Raw genomic sequence first — 19,332 nt, 5'->3', positions numbered from 1 at the left:
CCAACAACTCTATATTACGTCAGTGTGCAAAAAGGCCAATCATTTTAAAAGGACTTCAGACTTTCAATCACTGTTGATGAGAATTTACTTCAAAGTGTTATAATTTTAACAAGTTTCATCATCTTCTGATTTGCAGGGTGTTGTATTTGGGCTATTGCCAACACTTTCAAGGTTAGCGACAGAAGGTATCATGAACTGAAACTTAAACCTTTGCTACTCACTGATTATGGTGGGCAGAAGTCTAACTGCTAACCTTGAATTGTGGTAAATGCTTGCTGGAGAGTGTGACATGCCCACCACAGTCTCCTGTCACTAAAGAAAATGAAAAAAGGGACAGCTGTCTGCAGTTTAAAACTACTATTTAAATAAAGAAACATTTATAAAGAGAAACAGAAAGATGAGGTAGTAGGTTTCAGAAAGTCCCAAGATAATCAAATTTAGATACTGAGCCATAATGTGGTGTAACATATCTTTTTTCTCTTTATTCTTGGGATGTGGACATCACTGGCAAGGTCAGCACTTGTTGCCCCTCCGTCCCTGGATCACTGTCCCTATGGAGTTTGCACATTCGCCCCGTGTCTGCGTGGGTCTCACCCCCACAACCCAAAGATATGCAGGGCAGGTGAATTGGCCACGCTAAATTGCCCCTGAATTGGGGGAAAAAAAAAAATTGGACACTCTAAATTAAATTTTTTTTTAAAAAGCATTTGTTGTCCATCCTTTATTGCCATTGAACTGACCAAGTCTAGAGTCACATGTAGGCCAAACCAGGCAAGATGGTAGATTTTCTTAAAGAACAGTAGTTAACCGGACGGGTTTTTACAACAGTTTGAAGGTCACCATTACTGAGGCTGACGTTCAATTCCAGATTTAATAATTGAATTTAAATGCCACTGACTGCTCTGGCGGGATTTGAACCCATACCTCCAGAGCAGCAGCCTGGATCTCTGGATTATAGTTGCTCTCTCCCCCCACCATACATTATTTAATCTTGTTCTTAAACCCTTAGGTTTCAAAGGCATCTGGGACAAGCAACTGTGTGTCTGCTTAAGCAATCCGATTGATAAGAAGGAGGACTAAGAGGAAGTTTAATTTGATAAATAAGGAGAGGAAAAGGAAGATTAGGTAGAAAGAGAGAGGCAGAAGGGAAAGGTTTTTAAAAAAAAATAAATTTGCCATTTTTCAAATCTGCGACAACAATTAACACCTGAAGGAGGGAGACTCCATACAATAAGTTTGCTGTTAGCTTGTTTGATGGCAGTTATTAACACTATCATTGTGGTTTAAGGCTCCTGTCCTTATAAACCGTGCTTATATAAAGATGTCATATCAGAAAACATGAAAGAGTTCTGTGTTAAGTTGGGCCAAATGGAATGTAAGATCGGATAAGTTCAGCCCCATAGCGACATCACCAAGTGCCTCTTCTTAAAGGGGCAACACCGCGAATAATGAACATTGCGGAAGAATTTTGTTTTGTAGTTAGTAAATGGAATTACCATATGTACTCGTGTAAAAGTCGAATTCTTGAGACCCATTTTTTAGGCAAAATGTTAAGGAGTCGACTTTCACGCGGGTAATGTTTTCGAGATGCTTACTTTCAACTACCGCTGCTCAGGGCTCATACCCAGCAGAAAGCCATGCTGGGGTTTCAGTCTCTGTTCCAAATTGTTTTTGAGCGGCTTATGAACTGCTGATGCTCAATGTTCACACAACCATCTGCTTGCAAAGGAGCAGACCATTTGAGTCTGCTCCATCATTCAATAAGGTCCATAGAATCCCTACAGTATAGAAGGAGACCATTCAGCCCATCGAGTCTGCATCGACCCTTCGAAAGAGCACCCTACCTAGGCCCAGTCCCCCCGCCCAATCCCCATAGCCCAAATTAACCTTTGGACACCTAAGGGGCAATTTAGCATGGCCAATCCATCTAACATACACATCTTTGGACTGTGGTCTCAGCTGTAGCTTCCTGTCCTTCCCTTATAACCCTCAACTCCCTTGTCTATTAAAAGTCGAATTCAGTCATGAATAAATGTAAATACCCAGCCTCCATTACTTTCTGGGGAAGATGATTCCACAGATTAATGTCCCTCTGAAAGGAAAAGAAATCTCGTCACCTTTGTTTTAAAAGGGAGACCTTTTATTCGGAAACTATGTCCCTTAGTTTTAACCTCCCCCACAAGAGGAAACATCCTCTGCGTATCCACCCCATCAGGTCCTACACATTGGTAGACGTACTCCCCTTAGATACCTCCTGAGCTGGGGCATACTGACCCTGCAGATTGAAATAATGGAGATTAAAATTAGGAAATTAAATTTTCATAAGGTTCCCCGATATCTTGGCGGGCAAACTGCACTCTGTGATCCAGTACAAGATCAGAAAATCCCTTCAGATCCTGACCTCTGCTGCTGTACTCTGAACACAGAGTGGGGTGGTGTTCTGAATCGCAGCAGCGATTAGAAAGTCAGGGGTTGACTTTTACCTGAGGACTGTGAAAAATTAAGGATTTCTGTCCTAAGGTATCTCATGACTAAGGTATATATTGTGCAGGGCTCATGAGCCCAAGCCAACAGGCAAGACCCACCGGTCCATCCAGCCTGTTGCACACAACTGTGATACCTCGTACATCACATTATTATACACTTGTCACTCCACACACAGTCTGTAATCTCCTGAGAAAAACAGATAAAACCCCAGGTCAGATTGCAAAAAAAGGAATCTGGAAGATTCCTCTTCGCCTTAGAGATCAAAAGTGATACCAGGTGACTTATATGATTCTAATGCTACCTCTTGAATGACTTGACATCGCCTGCTGCTATGTTTAACATCTGTATCTGAATTATAGCGACTCTTTCGACTTGAATTATGGTGTATGCATAATGAGGATGAAACAGGGCCTTAACATTTCAAGGATGATGCAAGCAGATGGTGAGTATGTGACAGACATTTCATAAGAACATAAATACATAAGAACATAAGAACTAGGAGCAGGAGTAGGCCATCTGGCCCCTCGAGCCTGCTCCGCCATTCAATTAGATCATGGCTGATCTTTTGTGGACTCAGCTCCACTTTCCGGCCCGAACACCATAACCCTTAATCCCTTTATTCTTCAAAAAACTATCTATCTTTACCTTAAAAACATGTAATGAAGGAGCCTCAACTGCTTCACTGGGCAAGGAATTCCATAGATTCACAACCCTTTGGGTGAAGAAGTTCCTCCTAAACTCAGTCCTAAATCTACTTCCCCTTATTTTGAGGCTATGTCCCCTAGTTCTGCTGTCACCCGCCAGTGGAAACAACCTGCCACTATATCTATATTTCAACATAGATATGTAGTTAGGGCGTGGAGCCCAAGGCCAGTGGGTGCCGATGTAATGGATTTCATTAATTCCTCAGCAATAAATACAGTATGAAGACTGCACTATGAAATGTAAGAAATAGGGACAGGAGTGGACCGTATGGTCCCTCGAGCCTGCTTTGCCATTCAATAAGATCATGGCTGATTCTCAACCTCAACTTTACTTTCCAGTCAAATTCCCATGTCGTTTGGTCCAAAATATCTATTAATCTCTGCCTTAAATTTACTCAATAACAGAGTATGCACAGCAGGAAGTCGGCATTAGAAAGGGCACCGGAATGCCTTTGGGTCAGCAAGGACAGGATGGGCTAAATGCCCCCTTTCTGTGCTGTCTATGGGTAGAGAATCCCAAATATTCACAAGCTTCTGCTCATGTCACTACTTAATAACCAATCCCTTAACCTGATAACAAGCCCCCTAGTTCTAGGTTATCCAGCCAGGAGAAACAACCTCTCGGTATTTACCCTCTGGAACCCTCTCCTCATTTTATATATTTCAATGAGATGATCCCCTCATTTTTCTAAAAAGGCAATCCTTTCAGCCCAGGAATCAATCAAGTAAACCTTCATTGCGCCTTCATTCATGTATGTCTTTCTTCCGGTATAAAGATCAAAACTGCACATAATACACTTTTGGTGCGGCTCACCGAAGTCCTGCACAACATAATCTATCTATCATAGATTTGCCATTTTGTAAGTCTGTCTCTTGTCTTCCCACATATTTTCTCTTTCATTGTTACTCTCTCTATTCTCTGCTCCTGTCTCTCTTACCCTCCCCATTCCGTATTTCTCTCTTTTATTCCCTATTATTTTCTCTTAATTCTCTCTATTCTTTCTCAGACTGTCTCTGGTGCTTAACTGTCACAGATCATTTAGATTCTCTCCTACTGCCTCAGACATGTTCCTTCCCCTTTTCTGTTGCATCAGTCCTAATTCCAATCCCTTTCAGCTTCAGACCCCAATTCTCTATCTAATATTCCGAACATTCTGGGGCGGCAGAACAGCGCAGTGGTTAGCACTGATGCCTCATGGAGCCGAGGATCCGGGATTGTCCCCGGCCCCGGGTCACTGTCCTTGTTGAGTTTGCACGTTGTCCCTTTGTCTGTGTGGGTCTCACCCTCACAACCCAGAGATGTGCAGGGTAGGTGGATTGACCACGCTAAATTGGTCATCCAGACTCAAAACGTTATCTCTGTTTCTCTCTCCACCGAGGCTGCCAGACTGTAGCACAGTGGTTAGCACCGTTGCTTAGCAGCTCCAGGGTCCCAGGTTCGATTCCCGGCTTGGGTCACTGTCTGTTCAGAGTCTGCCCGTGTTTACGTGGGTTTCCTCCGAGTGCGACGGTTTCCTCCAACAAGTTCCGAACGACGTGCTGTTAGGTAATTTGGACAATCTGAATTCTCCCTCTGTGTACCCGAACAGGCGCTGGAATATGGCGACTGGGGGCTTTTCACAGTAACCTCATTGCAGTGTTAATGTAAGCCTACTTATGACAATAAAGATTAGAACATAGAACATAGAACAATACAGCACAGAACAGGCCCTTCGGTCCACGATGTTGTGCCGAACCTTTGTCCTAGATTAATCATAGATTATCATAGAATTTACAGTGCAGAAGGAGGCCACTCGGCCCATCGAGTCTGCACCGGCTCTTGGAAAGAGCACCCTACCTGAGGTCAACGTCTCCACCCTATCCCCATAACCCAGTAACCCCACCCAACACTAAGGGCAATTTTGGACACTAAGGGCAATTTATCATGGCCAATCCACCTAACCTGCACATCTTTGGACTGTGGGAGGAAACCGGGGCACCCGGAGAAAACCCACACACACACGGGGAGGATGTGCAGACTCCGCACAGACAGTGACCCAAGCTGGAATCGAACCTGGGACCATGGAGCTGTGAAGTAATTGTGCTATCCACAATGCTACCGTGCTGCCCTTAAGAACAAATTAATCTACACTCCATTATGCTACCATAATCAGTGTACCTATCCAATAGCCGCTTGAAGGTCCCTAACGTTTCCGACTCAACTACTTCCACGGGCAGTGCATTCCATGCCCCCACTACTTTCTGGGTAAAGAACCTACCTCTGACATCCCCCCCTATATCTTCCACCATTTACCTTAAATTTATGTCCCCTTGTAATGGTTTGTTCCACCTGGGGAAAAAGTCTCTGACTGTCTATTCTATCTATTCCCCTGATCATCTTATAAACCTCTATCAAGTCGCCCCTCATCCTTCTCCGTTCTAATGAGAAAAGGTCTAGCACCCTCAACCTTTCCTCGTAAGACCTACTCTCCATTCCAGGCAACATCCTGGTAAATCTCCTTTGCACCTTTTCCAAAGCTTCCACATCCTTCCTAAAATGAGGTGACCAGAACTGCACACAGTACTCCAAATGTGGCCTTACCAAGGTTTTGTACAGCTGCATCATCACCTCACGGCTCTTAAATTCAATCCCTCTGCTAATGAATGCTAGCACACCATAGGCCTTCTTCACAGCTCTATCCACTTGAGTGGCAACTTTCAAAGATCTATGAACATAGACCCCAAGATCACTCTGCTCCTCCACATTGCCAAGAACCCAACCGTTAACCCTGTATTCCGCATTCATATTTGTCCTTCCAAAATGGACAACCTCACACTTGTCAGGGTTAACCTCCATCTGCCACTTCTCAGCCCAGCTCTGCATCCTATCTATGTCTCTTTGCAGCTGACAACAGCCCTCCTCACTATCCACAACTCCACCAACCTTCGTATTTTCTTCAAATTTACTGACCCACCCTTCAACTCCCTCATCCAAGTCATTAATGAAAATCACAAACAGCAGAGGACCCAGAACTGATCCCTGCGGTACGCCACTGGTAACTGGGCTCCAGGCTGAATATTTGCCATCCACCACCACTCTCTGACTTCTATCGGTTAGCCAGTTCGATATCCAACTGGCCAAATTTCCCACTATCCCATGCCTCCTTACTTTCTGAATAAGCCTACCATGGGGAACCTTATCAAATGTCTTACTAAAATCCATACACACTACATCCACTGCTTTACCTTCATCCACATGCTTGGTCACCTCCTCAAAGAATTCAATAAGACTTGTAGGGCAAGACCTACCCCTAACAAATCCGTGCTGACTATCCCTAATCAAGCAGTGTCTTTCCAGATGCTCAGAAATCCTATCCCTCAGTACCCTTTCCATTACTTTGCCTACCACCGAAGTAAGACTAACTGGCCTGTAATTCCCAGGGTTATCCCTATTCCCTTTTTGAACAGGGGCCCGACATTCGCCACTCTCCAATCCTCTGGTACCACCCCTGTTGACAGCGAGGACGAAAAGATAATTGCCAACGGCTCTGCAATTTCATTTCTTGCTTTCCATAGAATCCTTGGATATATCCCGTCAGGCCCGGGGGACTTGTCTATCCTCACGTTTTTCAAAATGCCCAACACATCTTCCTTCCTAACAAGTATCTCCTTGAGCTTACCAGTCTGTTTCACACTGTCCTCTCCAACAATATGGCCCCTCTCGTTTGTAAATACTGAAGAAAAGTACCCGCTCAAGACCTCTCCTACCTCTTCAGACTCAATACACAATCTCCCACTACTGTCCTTGATCGGACCTACCCTCGCTCTAGTCATTCTCATATTGCTTACATATGTGTAAAAGGCCTTGGGATTTTCCTTGATCCTACCTGACAAAGATTTTTCATGCCCTCTCTTAGCTCTCCTAATCCCTTTCTTCAGTTCCCTCCTGGCTATCTTGTATCCCTCCAGCGCCCTGTCTGAACCTTGTTTCCTCAGCCTTACATAAGTCTCCTCCTTCCTCTTAACAAGACATTCAACCTCGCTTGTCAACCATGGTTCCCTCACTTGACCATCTCTTCCCTGCCTGACAGGGACATACATATCAAAGACACGTAGTACCTGTTCCTTGAACAAGTTCCACATTTCACTTGTGTCCTTCCCTGAGAGCCTATGTTCCCAACTTATGCACTTCAATTCTTGTTTGACAGCATTGTATTTACCCTTCTCCCAATTGTAGACCTTGCCCTGTTGCACGCACCTATCCCTCTCCATTACTAAAGTGAAAGTCACAGAATTGTGGTCACGACCTCCAAAATGCTCCCCCACTAACAAATCTGTCACTTGCCCTGGTTCATTACCAATTACCAAATCCAATATGGCCTCCCCTCTGGTCGGACAATCTACGTACTGTGTTAGAAAAGCTTCCTGGACACACTGCACAAACACCACCACACCCAAACTATTTGGTCTAAAGAGTTTCCACTCAATGTTTGGGAAGTTGAAGTCACCCATGACCACTACCCTGTGACTTCTGCTCCTCTGTTCCTCCACATCTCTGCTGCTATTGGGAGGCCTATAGAAAACTCCCAACAAGGTGACTGCTCCTTTCCTATTTCTGACTTCAACCCATACTACCTCAGTCGGCAGATCCTACTCGAACTGCCTTTCTGCAGCTGTTATACTATCTCTAATTAACAATGCCACCCCCACCTCTTTTACCATCCTCCCTAATCTTGTTCAAACATCTATAAACAGGGACCTCCAACAACCATTTCTGCCCCTCTTCTATCCAAGTTTCCGTGATGGCCACCACATCGTCGTCCCAAGTACCGATCCATGCCTTACGTTCATCCACCTTATTCCTGATGCTTCTTGCGTTGAAGTATACACACTTCAACCCATCTCCGTGCCTGCAAGTACTCTCCTTTGTCAGTGTTACCTTCCCCACTGCGTCACTACACGCTTTATTATAAAGATTATTATTATAGACCTGCTGAGTTTTCCCAGCATTTTCTGTTTTAATTATGGCAGCTGACTGGGATTGTGTGGTTTGAACTGGATGGTATTTCTGCCACTTGCTGATGTAAAAAAAGCGATTGCTGTTTTTTTTTTAATCAGTGGACTCCAGTACTGTTGGATTTACACAACAGGCCAGTACCATCTTCCAGTTGGAGCAAGGCAGAAAGACCATTGACATCTACTGGCTCTTTGATGATGGAGGTAATGTTCAGAACCGTTCATAAATAACAGAAGGAGGAGCTATACATTTAATTGTTATCTTATTTTTTTGTAGGCCTTTGCAACTACAATTATCTAGAAAGAGAAGTCCCAGAGCACAATATATTAAAATTGATATGTATGTATGCTACCCACTCTATCTTGGATATAGTTAAATATCGACTATGAGATTTTCTACAGTTGTCACTTGCCCATCATTCCCTGTCATATTTGTGGGTCTACCTTCAATGGGATAGCCCATCCTATTAGCTGTTGTGGTCTTCATCAGACATCAAGGCTAGCACGACCTCTAGGTGTAGGTTTAGGGTGAAGCCAGCACTGCAGTCTGACTGCCTGGATGGAAATAGGTTCAAACTGAGGGATACAGGTCCATCAGCTGAGGTTGGGATTGGGTGGGACCATGGTACACAGACATCAGTAGTCACAAAATGATAGGCAGGCAGGAACCACAGAGGAGAGGACGCTCCATGGAAGAGAAGATCGACTGATGCCTTTTACTATTATCATAAATGTTCCATCAGCTTTAGTCAGGAACAACATTACAACCCAGAAGGAGACACCAGTAAAAACTGGGAAATGAGAACAGTGGTCCGAACTGGCCTTGTCGACCTTAAAATGGAACACCAGGAAAAACCGGGAGATGAGAATACTGGTCCGGACAGTTTTTTCCTACTGGGAACTAATTTCCACCTACTTACAAATAATTTTTAAAATTTTCATCCATCATCAACTGTTTTTCTGTTCTTAATTGAAAATAATGCCTCAATCTTGGGGAAGAGGATCCATTAGTTCAGCAACTGGGGGAAAGGCGGATCAACATCATTGACATCCAGCTCATTCAGCTTTCTTTGCTGCTTGCTCCTGCTAGTGATTACATGGCTCAGTTGATAACATTGTCACCTCTGAGTCACAAGGTCATGGATTCAAGTCTCAGTCCAGAGACTTGAGCACAAATATTTAAGCGGACCCTCTAGTGCAGTACAATGGGAATGCTGCACTGTCAGAGATGCTGCCTTTCTGTTGGGATGTTCAACTAAGGCTCTGTCTACTCTCTAGTGTGGCTATAAAAGATCCCATGGCATTAGAACAAAGAACAAAGAAAAGTACAGCACAGGAACAGGCCCTTTGGCCTTCCAAGGCTGTGCCAACCATGCTGCCCGACTAACCTAAAACCGTTTACACTTCCGGGGCCCGCATCCCTCTATTCCCATCCTATTCATGTATTTGTCAAGACACTCCTTAAATGTCACTATCGTACTTGCTTCCATCACTTCGTCTGGCAGCGAGTTCCAGGCACCCACTACCCTCTGTGTAAAAAAACTTTCCCCGCACATTGCCTCTAAACTTTGCCCCTCGCACCTTAAACCTATGTCCCCTAGTAATTGACTCTTCCACCCTGGGAAAAAGTTTCTGACTATCCACTCTGTCCATGCCCTTCATAATTTTGAAGAAGATCATGAGGGTTATCCAGGTGTTCTGGGTGAGGTGGTATGATTAGCATAGCTGCCTGCCATTGGTGCAGAACACGGGCTTACCATTGGCCCTGGTCGGTCATGTGCCACTCGACCGGTTGGTTGAGACCAGTCATGTGACGGCTCCTCGATTGGTCGAGAGCCAGTACTCCCGGCGGTCATCCTTATACTGTAATCGACCGCAGGGCTAACATCTAGCTGATTAAAGCCATACTTTTGTCCAGCAACTCGTCTCGCGTTCAATTGATGGTACATCACTGGGCAATATTTATTTACCCCTTTGTCAAATCACTAAATCATTATCTGGTCATTGCTGTTTGTGGGATCTTGCTGTGCACAATTTGGCTGCGATGTTTCCTACATTACAACACTGACTTCACTTGGAGGGGGGTGGTTTCAGATAATACTTCACTGACTGTAATGTGCTTTGGGGCACATTGAGGTTATAAAAGATACAATATAAATGCAAGTTTATCTTTCTTTCATGTAGTCGGTAACTTGTGTTCTCCTGAAGCTTTGCTTGGCTATCCTAGTGAATTAGAGTGAGAATTTGCAGAATTTTTCCTAAATCTGTCTTGTTATTTTTTTCGCCGCACTGTATTTTCCTCTCCCATTAAGACCGTATAATTAGGAAGATGGTGGACGGGTGATGGACAACCTAGGCAAAGGGAGCACTGGGTTCTGTCAGTGTTGTGAAAAATCAGCACGCACTTCACTTGCATGCATATCACTTCAGTCATACCGGTAGAAAAATAACTGTGTGGATGGAAATCAGTGGAATGTGACAACCCTGAGCATAGACAATGGTCAACAAAATGTCTCGTGGCCCACACTCAGAACACAGAAGGGCCGCATTTGGCCTCTAGGCCACAGGTTGCCCACCACGGACTGTGTTTGATAGATTGAGTGATTTTTATATCCCCCTGCCTTCTCCTCGTCTGCCTGTGTTAGTCTGCTTTGTTTAATGATTTATGAGCAACAGATAGTGATGTTCTAAATTTATGTCTTTATCCTATGCTCTTTGATCCTTCGAGGTCTAAAGTCATGCATGACATGTTCCTAAGATAGACTGGTAACTTGTTTCAAGGTCACTGCCAGTGATGCTCTGATCTGCCACCTCAGGAATGTATGCGAAATCTCCATCTGATCTCCCTCCTGTCAAGCCGGAATACAGCATGACCATGATTGGCATTTAAACAACATGGGGAAGTGAATAGAGCTGCAAATGAGTATTGCAGGACCTCAAAGTGTCAAGCCAACGTGTCCCATTGTCACACTTGTTGTACTAATCTTTGTTTTTCACCACTGTAGGCCTCACCCTCTTAATCCCATATTTACTCACTCGCAAGAAGAGGTGGCGCAATTGTAAGGTCCGTGTGTTTGTGGGAGGTCAGATCAATCGTATGGATGAGGAGAGAAAGGCGTAAGTACACCAGAATCTGGATTAGTTTGTGTTTGTTGTCTGGCTATGATAGCATTGTTTTGAGTACCACCATGCAGACCTTGTGATGACAAATTCTCCTCTTCACAAGGTCAGTTTTAGGCTAAGGGATGAATGAGATTTCAAATCATGGATCTGGGTGTCGCTGGCAAGACTAATATTTGTTGCCCATCCCTAATTGCCCGTGAGAATGTGTTGGTGACAATTGAGTGGCTTGTTGGGCCATTTCAGAGAGCAGTTAAGAGTTAATGATACTGCTGTCGATTTAGAGTCACACCTAGGCCGCACTGGGCAAGGCTGCAGTATGCAAGGACAGCAAATTTCCATCCCTCAAAGACAACAGTGAACCAGATGAGTTGTTACAAGGCTCTGGTAGTTTCATGGTCATTATTGCTGACATTGGCCATTTATTACAGATTTATTTAATTGATTGAATTTAAGTTCCCCAATTGCCGTGGTGGAATTGTCACTCTGGATTATTAGTCCAGGAACATAACCAGAATGTGACCAGACCCATGTTGTGCTGGGTCATGATGTTATAGATTGTGGTGGCAAATAATTCTGCCTGTGATGAATTTGCCTCACGAATACTCAGTTTTAGGCTGCTTACATCTGTCTAGACTGTCTCGGGCAACATGGTAGTAGTAGTATCCCTTTACGTAATCTATTGTGTCCTTATAGTGAAGACACTAGGTAAGGATTCTCCAGTGAACCCATATGGTGTGGACTCTGCTACTCAGTTAGTGATACTGTGTATCCAAGATTTTACTTCCCACAGCCCAAACTTAGTTGACAACGCTGGTACCTTTACCCTCTATGTGAATGGTACAGCAATTTTATGGCCTATCCCCTCAAATAATACAAAAAACAAAATAACCACAAGTACAATTACACTAGCAGGCATGTTATGAAATATAATCCAAAATTAAATGACATGTTATGTCCTCATTGTTTTAGTTTGGCACACATGATTATGCAAATATATTGATGGCTTTAGCTCCAAGTATTTCTAATCATACATATGCTGCAATTGTATTGAGTTAATTCTCATGAGTTTAACCCTAACCCTAACCCTAACCCTAGCATTTTTTTTGGAAGGAAGGTTCTTATTGTTTGTCACAAGATGCTTAACAAGTAAGTATCTGTAATCAGGGAGGTGGTGGTATAGTGATATTGTCACTGGACTAGTAAACCAGAGACCCAAACTAATGCTCTGCGGACCCAGGTTCAAATCCCGTCACTGCAGATGGTGAAACTTCAATAAAAACCTGGAATTAAAAGTCTAATGATGACAGTGAAGTGATTGTCGATTGTCATAAAAACCCATGTGGGAAGGAAATCTGCTGTCCTTACCTGGACTGACCTAACATGTGACTCCAGATCCACAGCAATGTGGTTGATTCTTAACTGTCCCCCTCAAGGGCAATTAAGGATGGGCAATTAGGGATGGGCAATTAAGGATGGGCAATTAGGGATGGGCAATAAAAGCTGGCACAGCCTGCAACACCCACATCCCATGAACACATTTTTAAAAAATCCAAAAATCAAATAAAACCAGCCTCCAAAACTTCACCAATTTTTTAAAGTACATAATTATGATGTTTAATTTTGTACTCCTTAAAACAGTGATGGCGATTAGTGGTGGAAAACGGATTTGTCCTTACTTTAGGCTGCTTAATATTGGTCAGTCGCTCCTAGGTCAGGTCTCATTGCCAATATTAAAAAATAAAGTTCTCCAATTTCCCCATCAACAGTTAATACTGGAGTAACAGCGCTCTCTCTGTTTTAGGATGATTACTCTCTTAAGGAAATTCCGTCTTGGTTTCCATGAGGTCCATGTTCTTCCGGACATCAACCAGAAACCACGTCCTGAACAGTAAGGAATATTTCAGCACAATTCCTGTAGTTCTTATAACCCTCTGCAACATAAAAGGTGATAGTGATTCTAGTTACAGCTCTTTGATTTTATAAGCCTTCCTTTCATTCCCCACCCCTTCCCTGTGCTGTAGTTTAAAGCGATTCGAGGATTTGATTGCTCGCTACAGACTGAATGATGGCTTCAAAGATGAAACCATTGTTAACGAGCTGAGGAAAGATTGTCCTTGGAAGATCTCAGATGAGGAGATTAAGAGCAACAAGATAAAAGTATGTAAAGATCAAGTTGGAGTTTCTGTTCAGTTACTGGTGTTTAATCAAAGGTGACTTGATATGCTGGAGTTAGTCTGCTTGTGGACTGGAATGGCTAAGGGATCAGTGAGTGGTGAGACGATATTGATGCAGCAACCTAAATTGCCCTTCTCAGAAAAGCATGTTGGTGACATGATCTAACAAAGTGTAACATATTAAATAAACTCAGCAATAGGGCTTATAGTGCTAATGTGTACCACCAACATTTTTCCACTTGATTTATTTATGTATCAATCACAGTCCTGGATCAAGGTTATGCTTCTGCGAACCTGGAATTGAGGAAATGATTGCTATGGGAGATGTTCACACTCTGCGTGTTTTCTTTGCAGTCGCTCCGGCAGGTCAGACTGAACGAGATATTATTGGATTACTCCCGTGATGCTGCACTTATAGTTGTGTAAGTATGAAACTGGATGAGCCATATTAATACTGTGGCTACCAGGGCACGTCAAAGGCTAGGAATCCTACTGACCCCCCAGAGCCTTTCCACCATCTACAAGGCAGAAGCTCAAAACCATCCAGGATAGAGCAGCCCACTGGACTGCTCCCCCTTCCACAAAAATTCAAACCCTCCACCACCGATGAACAGTGGCAGCCATGTGTACCATCTACAAGATGCACTGCTGGAACTCACCATGATTCCTTAGACAGCACCTTCCAAGCCCACAACCACTACCATCTAGAAGAACAAGAGCAGCAGATACTTGGGAACCCCACCACCTGGAGGTTCCCCTCCAAGTCACTCACCACCCTGACTTGAAAATATATCGCTGTTCCATTCACTCTCGCTGTGACAAAATCCTGGAACTCCCGCCCTAACAGCACAGTGGGTGTGCCTACACCTCCAGGACTGCAGCAGTTCAAGAAGGCAACTCAGCACCAACTGCTGAAGGGCAACTAGGAATGGGCAATAAAACCTTGCCTAATCAATGACGTCCAAAACCTGTTCACTGTGATCTCCAGCTTGAACTATTTTTGTCCCTTCCTCTGTGTTCAGTCAGTCAGACCTGTGCCCTAAAATATTTAATTACTATGGGCTGGAATCTCCGCAGCCCCGCGGGCTGGTGCGGGGACGGAGAATCCGCTTTTACTCGCGAATCAGGCCTGGTGCTGCTCTTGCAATTCTCCGGTGTCCGGAGAATCACTCGCACACGATTTACGTGGCGTGGCGGGGGGGGGGCTATTGCCAGAGGCCCTCCCAGCGATGCTCCGGTCCCGACTTGCCGAATTCCCGACAGCGCGGTTATAACCACGTCTGGCCGGTCGGGACTCAGTCCGCGGCCGCCCTGGTGGGGGGCGGGGGATCAAGTACCGGGGGGGGTGGGGCCTTATGGGCGACCGGGTCGGCGATCGGGCGGGTTAAATGGAGTGGCGCGGGGCAGATGGTGGGGACCTTGTTTTGGTGGTCCAGGTTCGCCGGCTGAGTCCGCCATCACGTTCGGCTTGGCCGCCGGAGGCCGCTGCCGTGCGCATGCGTGGACATGCGCATATTTGAAATAAACTATTCAGACTGCCAAAAATATATTTGCCTTGTTAAACAACATGTTGGATCCAGGACCACTTTTCGGCGGGGATTGGGGGGGGGGGGGGGGGGGGGGGGGTGGTGGTGAGACCAGTTCTGACTAACTTTGACACCAGTTTTACATTTAATGTCGGTTAGTTATTTGAATATTATTTTGTTAAAGTGTAAAGTTACTGATTCCAGTGCATTAGTGAACAAAATTAAACCACAAGGTTGAACTGACCTGAATATTGAAACAGAGTTAATAATTATTTTTATTGCTATCAGCTCTGCTCCATTGTATTATCAGTCACAGCTATTTTTCCAAATCTGCTCTCTGATAATATACCATTTAACGAGAATGTTTAAAAAAAACATACACTAAATTCTCAAGAAAGTACATTCAAATTTTATGAAGCAATGGGACACAAATATGACTGTAAATTATGAAGTTATGTGAGCACAGTTATACATATATCTTAGAAACCTAATGTGCACACATGCATTTGAATAAATTCTATGAAGTTATTAAACATATGAGGGTATAAACCTTTGTTTGAAAAATAGAATTGAAATGATGACAGGAAAATATAAAATACCAATTTACCTATAGCTTGATCAAATTTTCAACTGGTCAATAAAACAGTGATGCCGTCTGTTTCTATCCATGCCTCTCTGAGCTGAGTTGAGGTTTGGATAGTTTAAATTTTTCGTAAAATTCTCTGCACTACATATATCAAGATGCCTTCACCTGACCAAAGCTTGTTTAAGGAATGTCTACCATTCACTCTCATTATTGCCTGTGAAAGTACCATTGACAGAGGGTACATCTTCCCTATCACAGAAAATTGTCCACATCTCCCTTTCTCTTCAGTCATGTGCTGTTTTTGGATCTTTAAAATTCTTTTCATAGGTCTGATGATTTTCAAGTATATTCAAGTTAAAATAATGCTTCAGAATTATTTGATTTAAAAAAAAGAAATGATTAACAGTGGTGAGATTCCGTATTTAAGTTACATTAACCAAAATTAGTGTTGTCTAAGTGTTTTGAGGTGTTAGAATTCTCAATGAGCACGTTTATTATTTTACATTACTGGGGTCCTGTTGAGTGAAATTTGATATTGTGTGGTTCTTTATTATCTTTTTCAGTACTATGCCTGTTGCAAGAAAGGATAAATGTCCAAGCACACTGTACCTGGCATGGCTGGAGACACTTTCTCAGGACTTGCGTCCCCCTGTCCTCTTAATCAGAGGAAACCAGCAAAATGTCCTGACCTTCTACTGTCAATAACACTGGCTCAAGGACTGGTCATTTATTTACTTTAACACACTTGAACTGAATATTTGCACAAACATTTGACACCACACAATCGATAGCATGTTGAAATCAATCTGTAACGCTGCATCAAGTTTTGTAAATCTGTGTTCGAGATTGGAAAGCATAAAATCGGTGACTTGAGAATATAAGACCAGAGAAAATTTAAGAGTATAAGTTAAAACAACCATGAAAGGAGATTGTATGAATTCTATGATGACAATACCAAGGGGCTGTTTAGCACACTGGGCTAAATCGCTGGCTCTGAAAGCAGACCAAGGCAGGCCAGCAGCACGGTTCGATTCCCATAACAGCCTCCCCGGACAGGCGCCGGAATGTGGCGACTAGGGGCTTTTCACAGTAACTTCATTGAAGCCTACTCGTGACAATAAGCGATTTTCATTTTCACCATGAAAGGACAACAAAACTTAACAAAGCTATAGGATGTGATTTTAAACTTTTGCGATAACAGTGTGACTGTGACAAAGGTAAATTGTCCCTCCTCATTCTCCTTGTCCTGCCTGCATCTTTGACATGGTTGAGCACACCAGTCCCCTGTAATTCTTTCCATTAACATCCAGCTGGATAGGACTGCTCTCACCTGGTTCTATTCTTATCTATCTAACCATGGCCAGAGTATTACTTGAAACACTTCTTTTCCTTTTCCAGCATCATTACCTCTTGTATCGTAAGGATCTATTCTTGGCTTTCTCTTATTTCTCATCTACATGCTGACCGTGGCGATATCATCTGAAATTACAGCATTAATTATCACGTACATCAACACAAAGTTCTACCTCACCATTAGCTCTATCAACTCCCCCCCGTTATTGCTAAATTATCAAACTTCCTATCCAATATCCAGGACTGGATAAGCGGAGGTTTCCTCCAATTAAATACTGGGAAAACTGAAGTTAATGCTTTCCATTCCTGCCACAAACGCCATTCCCGAATTATATCAAGTACATCCCACTTCCTGGTCACAGTCTCAGATTAATCTGTTTGTGTAGAGGTATGTAAAGGGTTAATAACTACATCATAGTGTAAGACAACCACTAGATGGCAGCACTAGAGTCATGCATAAATATGTGAACTCAAAGGATCTTGGGTCTCTTCGAACCAGGAGTGACTAGACAGCAGTGTTTTAGAGAGATAGATAATAGCAGTTAGCACGTGTAGTTAAATATAGTTAATACTTTATTCTGAATTACTTATTCACTAGTTATAGTTCTGTAAGAGTGAACAAACTCAACATTATTCAATTTGTTATTCATTAAACCTATTTTGCTTTGAGTTAAAGATTAGTGGTTTCTTGAGAATCACACCATCAGATCATTCTGGAAATATAAAGAAAAGAGTAACGACATATTACTAACAAGTAATATAATTATATATACATATCACTTTGTAATCTTGGTGTCAAATGTGACCCTGAGATTAGCTTCTGGCCTATTATTCATGTCATAACTAAGACCACCTATTTCCACCTCCATAATATTATTGGACTTCACCCCCTGCCTCAGCTTATCTGCTGAAACCATCATTCGTGCCTTTGTTACTTATAGATTCGACTCTTCCAAACACTCCTCCTTAATGGTCTCCCACGTTCCACCTTGAGATAATCGTAAAGTCTGCTGCCCCTTTCTTAACTTGCAGCAAGTCCTGTTCCCGTCTCACCCTTTGCTCGCTGACCTACTTTAGCTCCTGGTCAAGCAACACCCTGATTTTAAAATTCTCTTCCTTGTTTTCAAATTCAGCCCTGACTTTGCCACTCCTTATTGCTGTACTCCCCTCCCGCTCCACGGCCCTTTGAAATATCTGTGCTGGTATAATTCTTGCCTCTTTGACATCTCCAGTTTTCTACCACTGGTGGTTGTACCTTCAGTTGCCTCGGCCCCAAGCTCGTGAATTCTCTCCCTCCACCTCTCTACCCCACTTTTCTCCTTTGAGACGCTCCCTGAAATCTACCTGGTTGACCTTGTTGAAGACTAGGACCTCAGACCCGGTGCCAGAGACTACAAAGCAGTAATGATACTTGCCCTCCTATATGGCTCAGATGTGGAGATGCCGGCATTGGACTGGGGTGAGCACAGTAAGAAGTCTTACAACACCAGGTTAAAGTCCAACAGGTTTGTTTCAAACACGAGCTTTCGGAGCAATGCTCCTTCCTCAGGTGAATTACCTGAGGAAGGAGCTGCGCTCCGAAAGCTCGTGTTTGGAACAAACCTGTTGGACTTTAACCTGGTGTTGTAAGACTTCTTACTGTATATGGCTCAGAGATATGGCCCACGTAGAGCAAGCAAACCCCTGGAGAAGTACCACCAGCACTGCCTCCGCAAGAACCTGCTGATCCATTGGCAGGATATGCGCACCAATGTTTATGTTCTCACTCGGCCAACATCACCATCATCGAAACATTGACCATACTTGATCAGCTCCGCTGGGCAGGCCACATTGTCCGCATGCTGACTCGTAGACTCCTGAAACAAGCACTCTACTCAAAACTTCAACACAGCAAGGGAGCCCCAGGAGGGCAGAGGAAACATTTCAAGGACACCCTCAAAGTCTCCTTGGAAAAAGTGCAGCATCCCTCCCGGCACCTGGGGAATCACAGGCCCGAGACCATCCGAAGTGGAGGAAAAACATCAAGGAAGGAGATTAACACTTCGCTTTTCATTACCTGACCAAGCTGAAGTAAAGTGTTGACAGTGAAAGGAGCGCACGGAACCCAAGTATCCCACCCACGCACCTCTCCAACCACCGTCTGCCCCACCTGTAACAGAGACTGTATGTCATTCATTGGGTGCTCCGGTTTCCTCCGACAAGTCCTGAAAGACATGCTTGTTAGGTGAATTGGACATTCTGAATTCTCTTTTTTTTTTAATGTTTTTATTTTTTTTAAATAAATTTAAAGTAACCAATAATTTTTTTCCCAATTAAGGGGCAATTTTAGTGTGGCCAATACACCTAACCGAAAAATGTTTGGGTTGTGGGGGTGAACCCCATGC

General features: G+C 43.6%; 1 protein-coding gene across 1 annotated transcript in view; it reads left to right on the top strand.

Moving 5' to 3' along the window:
- The window catches only part of slc12a3 (solute carrier family 12 member 3), an 89,735-nt gene extending 73,209 nt beyond the window's left edge, over positions 1-16,526 (top strand). Inside the window, exons 18-24 of the mRNA XM_038806874.1 lie at positions 2,847-2,929; positions 8,289-8,390; positions 11,192-11,303; positions 13,111-13,197; positions 13,331-13,466; positions 13,838-13,905; positions 16,159-16,526. Coding sequence (XP_038662802.1) covers positions 2,847-2,929; positions 8,289-8,390; positions 11,192-11,303; positions 13,111-13,197; positions 13,331-13,466; positions 13,838-13,905; positions 16,159-16,300 — 730 coding nt within the window. The 3' untranslated portion in view covers positions 16,301-16,526. The remainder of the gene's footprint in view (positions 1-2,846; positions 2,930-8,288; positions 8,391-11,191; positions 11,304-13,110; positions 13,198-13,330; positions 13,467-13,837; positions 13,906-16,158) is intronic.
- The last annotated feature ends 2,806 nt before the right edge of the window (positions 16,527-19,332 follow it).

Source organism: Scyliorhinus canicula, chromosome 9 (genome assembly GCF_902713615.1).
Source record: "Scyliorhinus canicula chromosome 9, sScyCan1.1, whole genome shotgun sequence".
Classification (NCBI taxonomy): domain Eukaryota; kingdom Metazoa; phylum Chordata; class Chondrichthyes; order Carcharhiniformes; family Scyliorhinidae; genus Scyliorhinus; species Scyliorhinus canicula.
The sequence above is the reverse complement of the archived record's forward strand: the minus strand, read 5'-3'. Positions and strand labels throughout refer to the sequence as shown.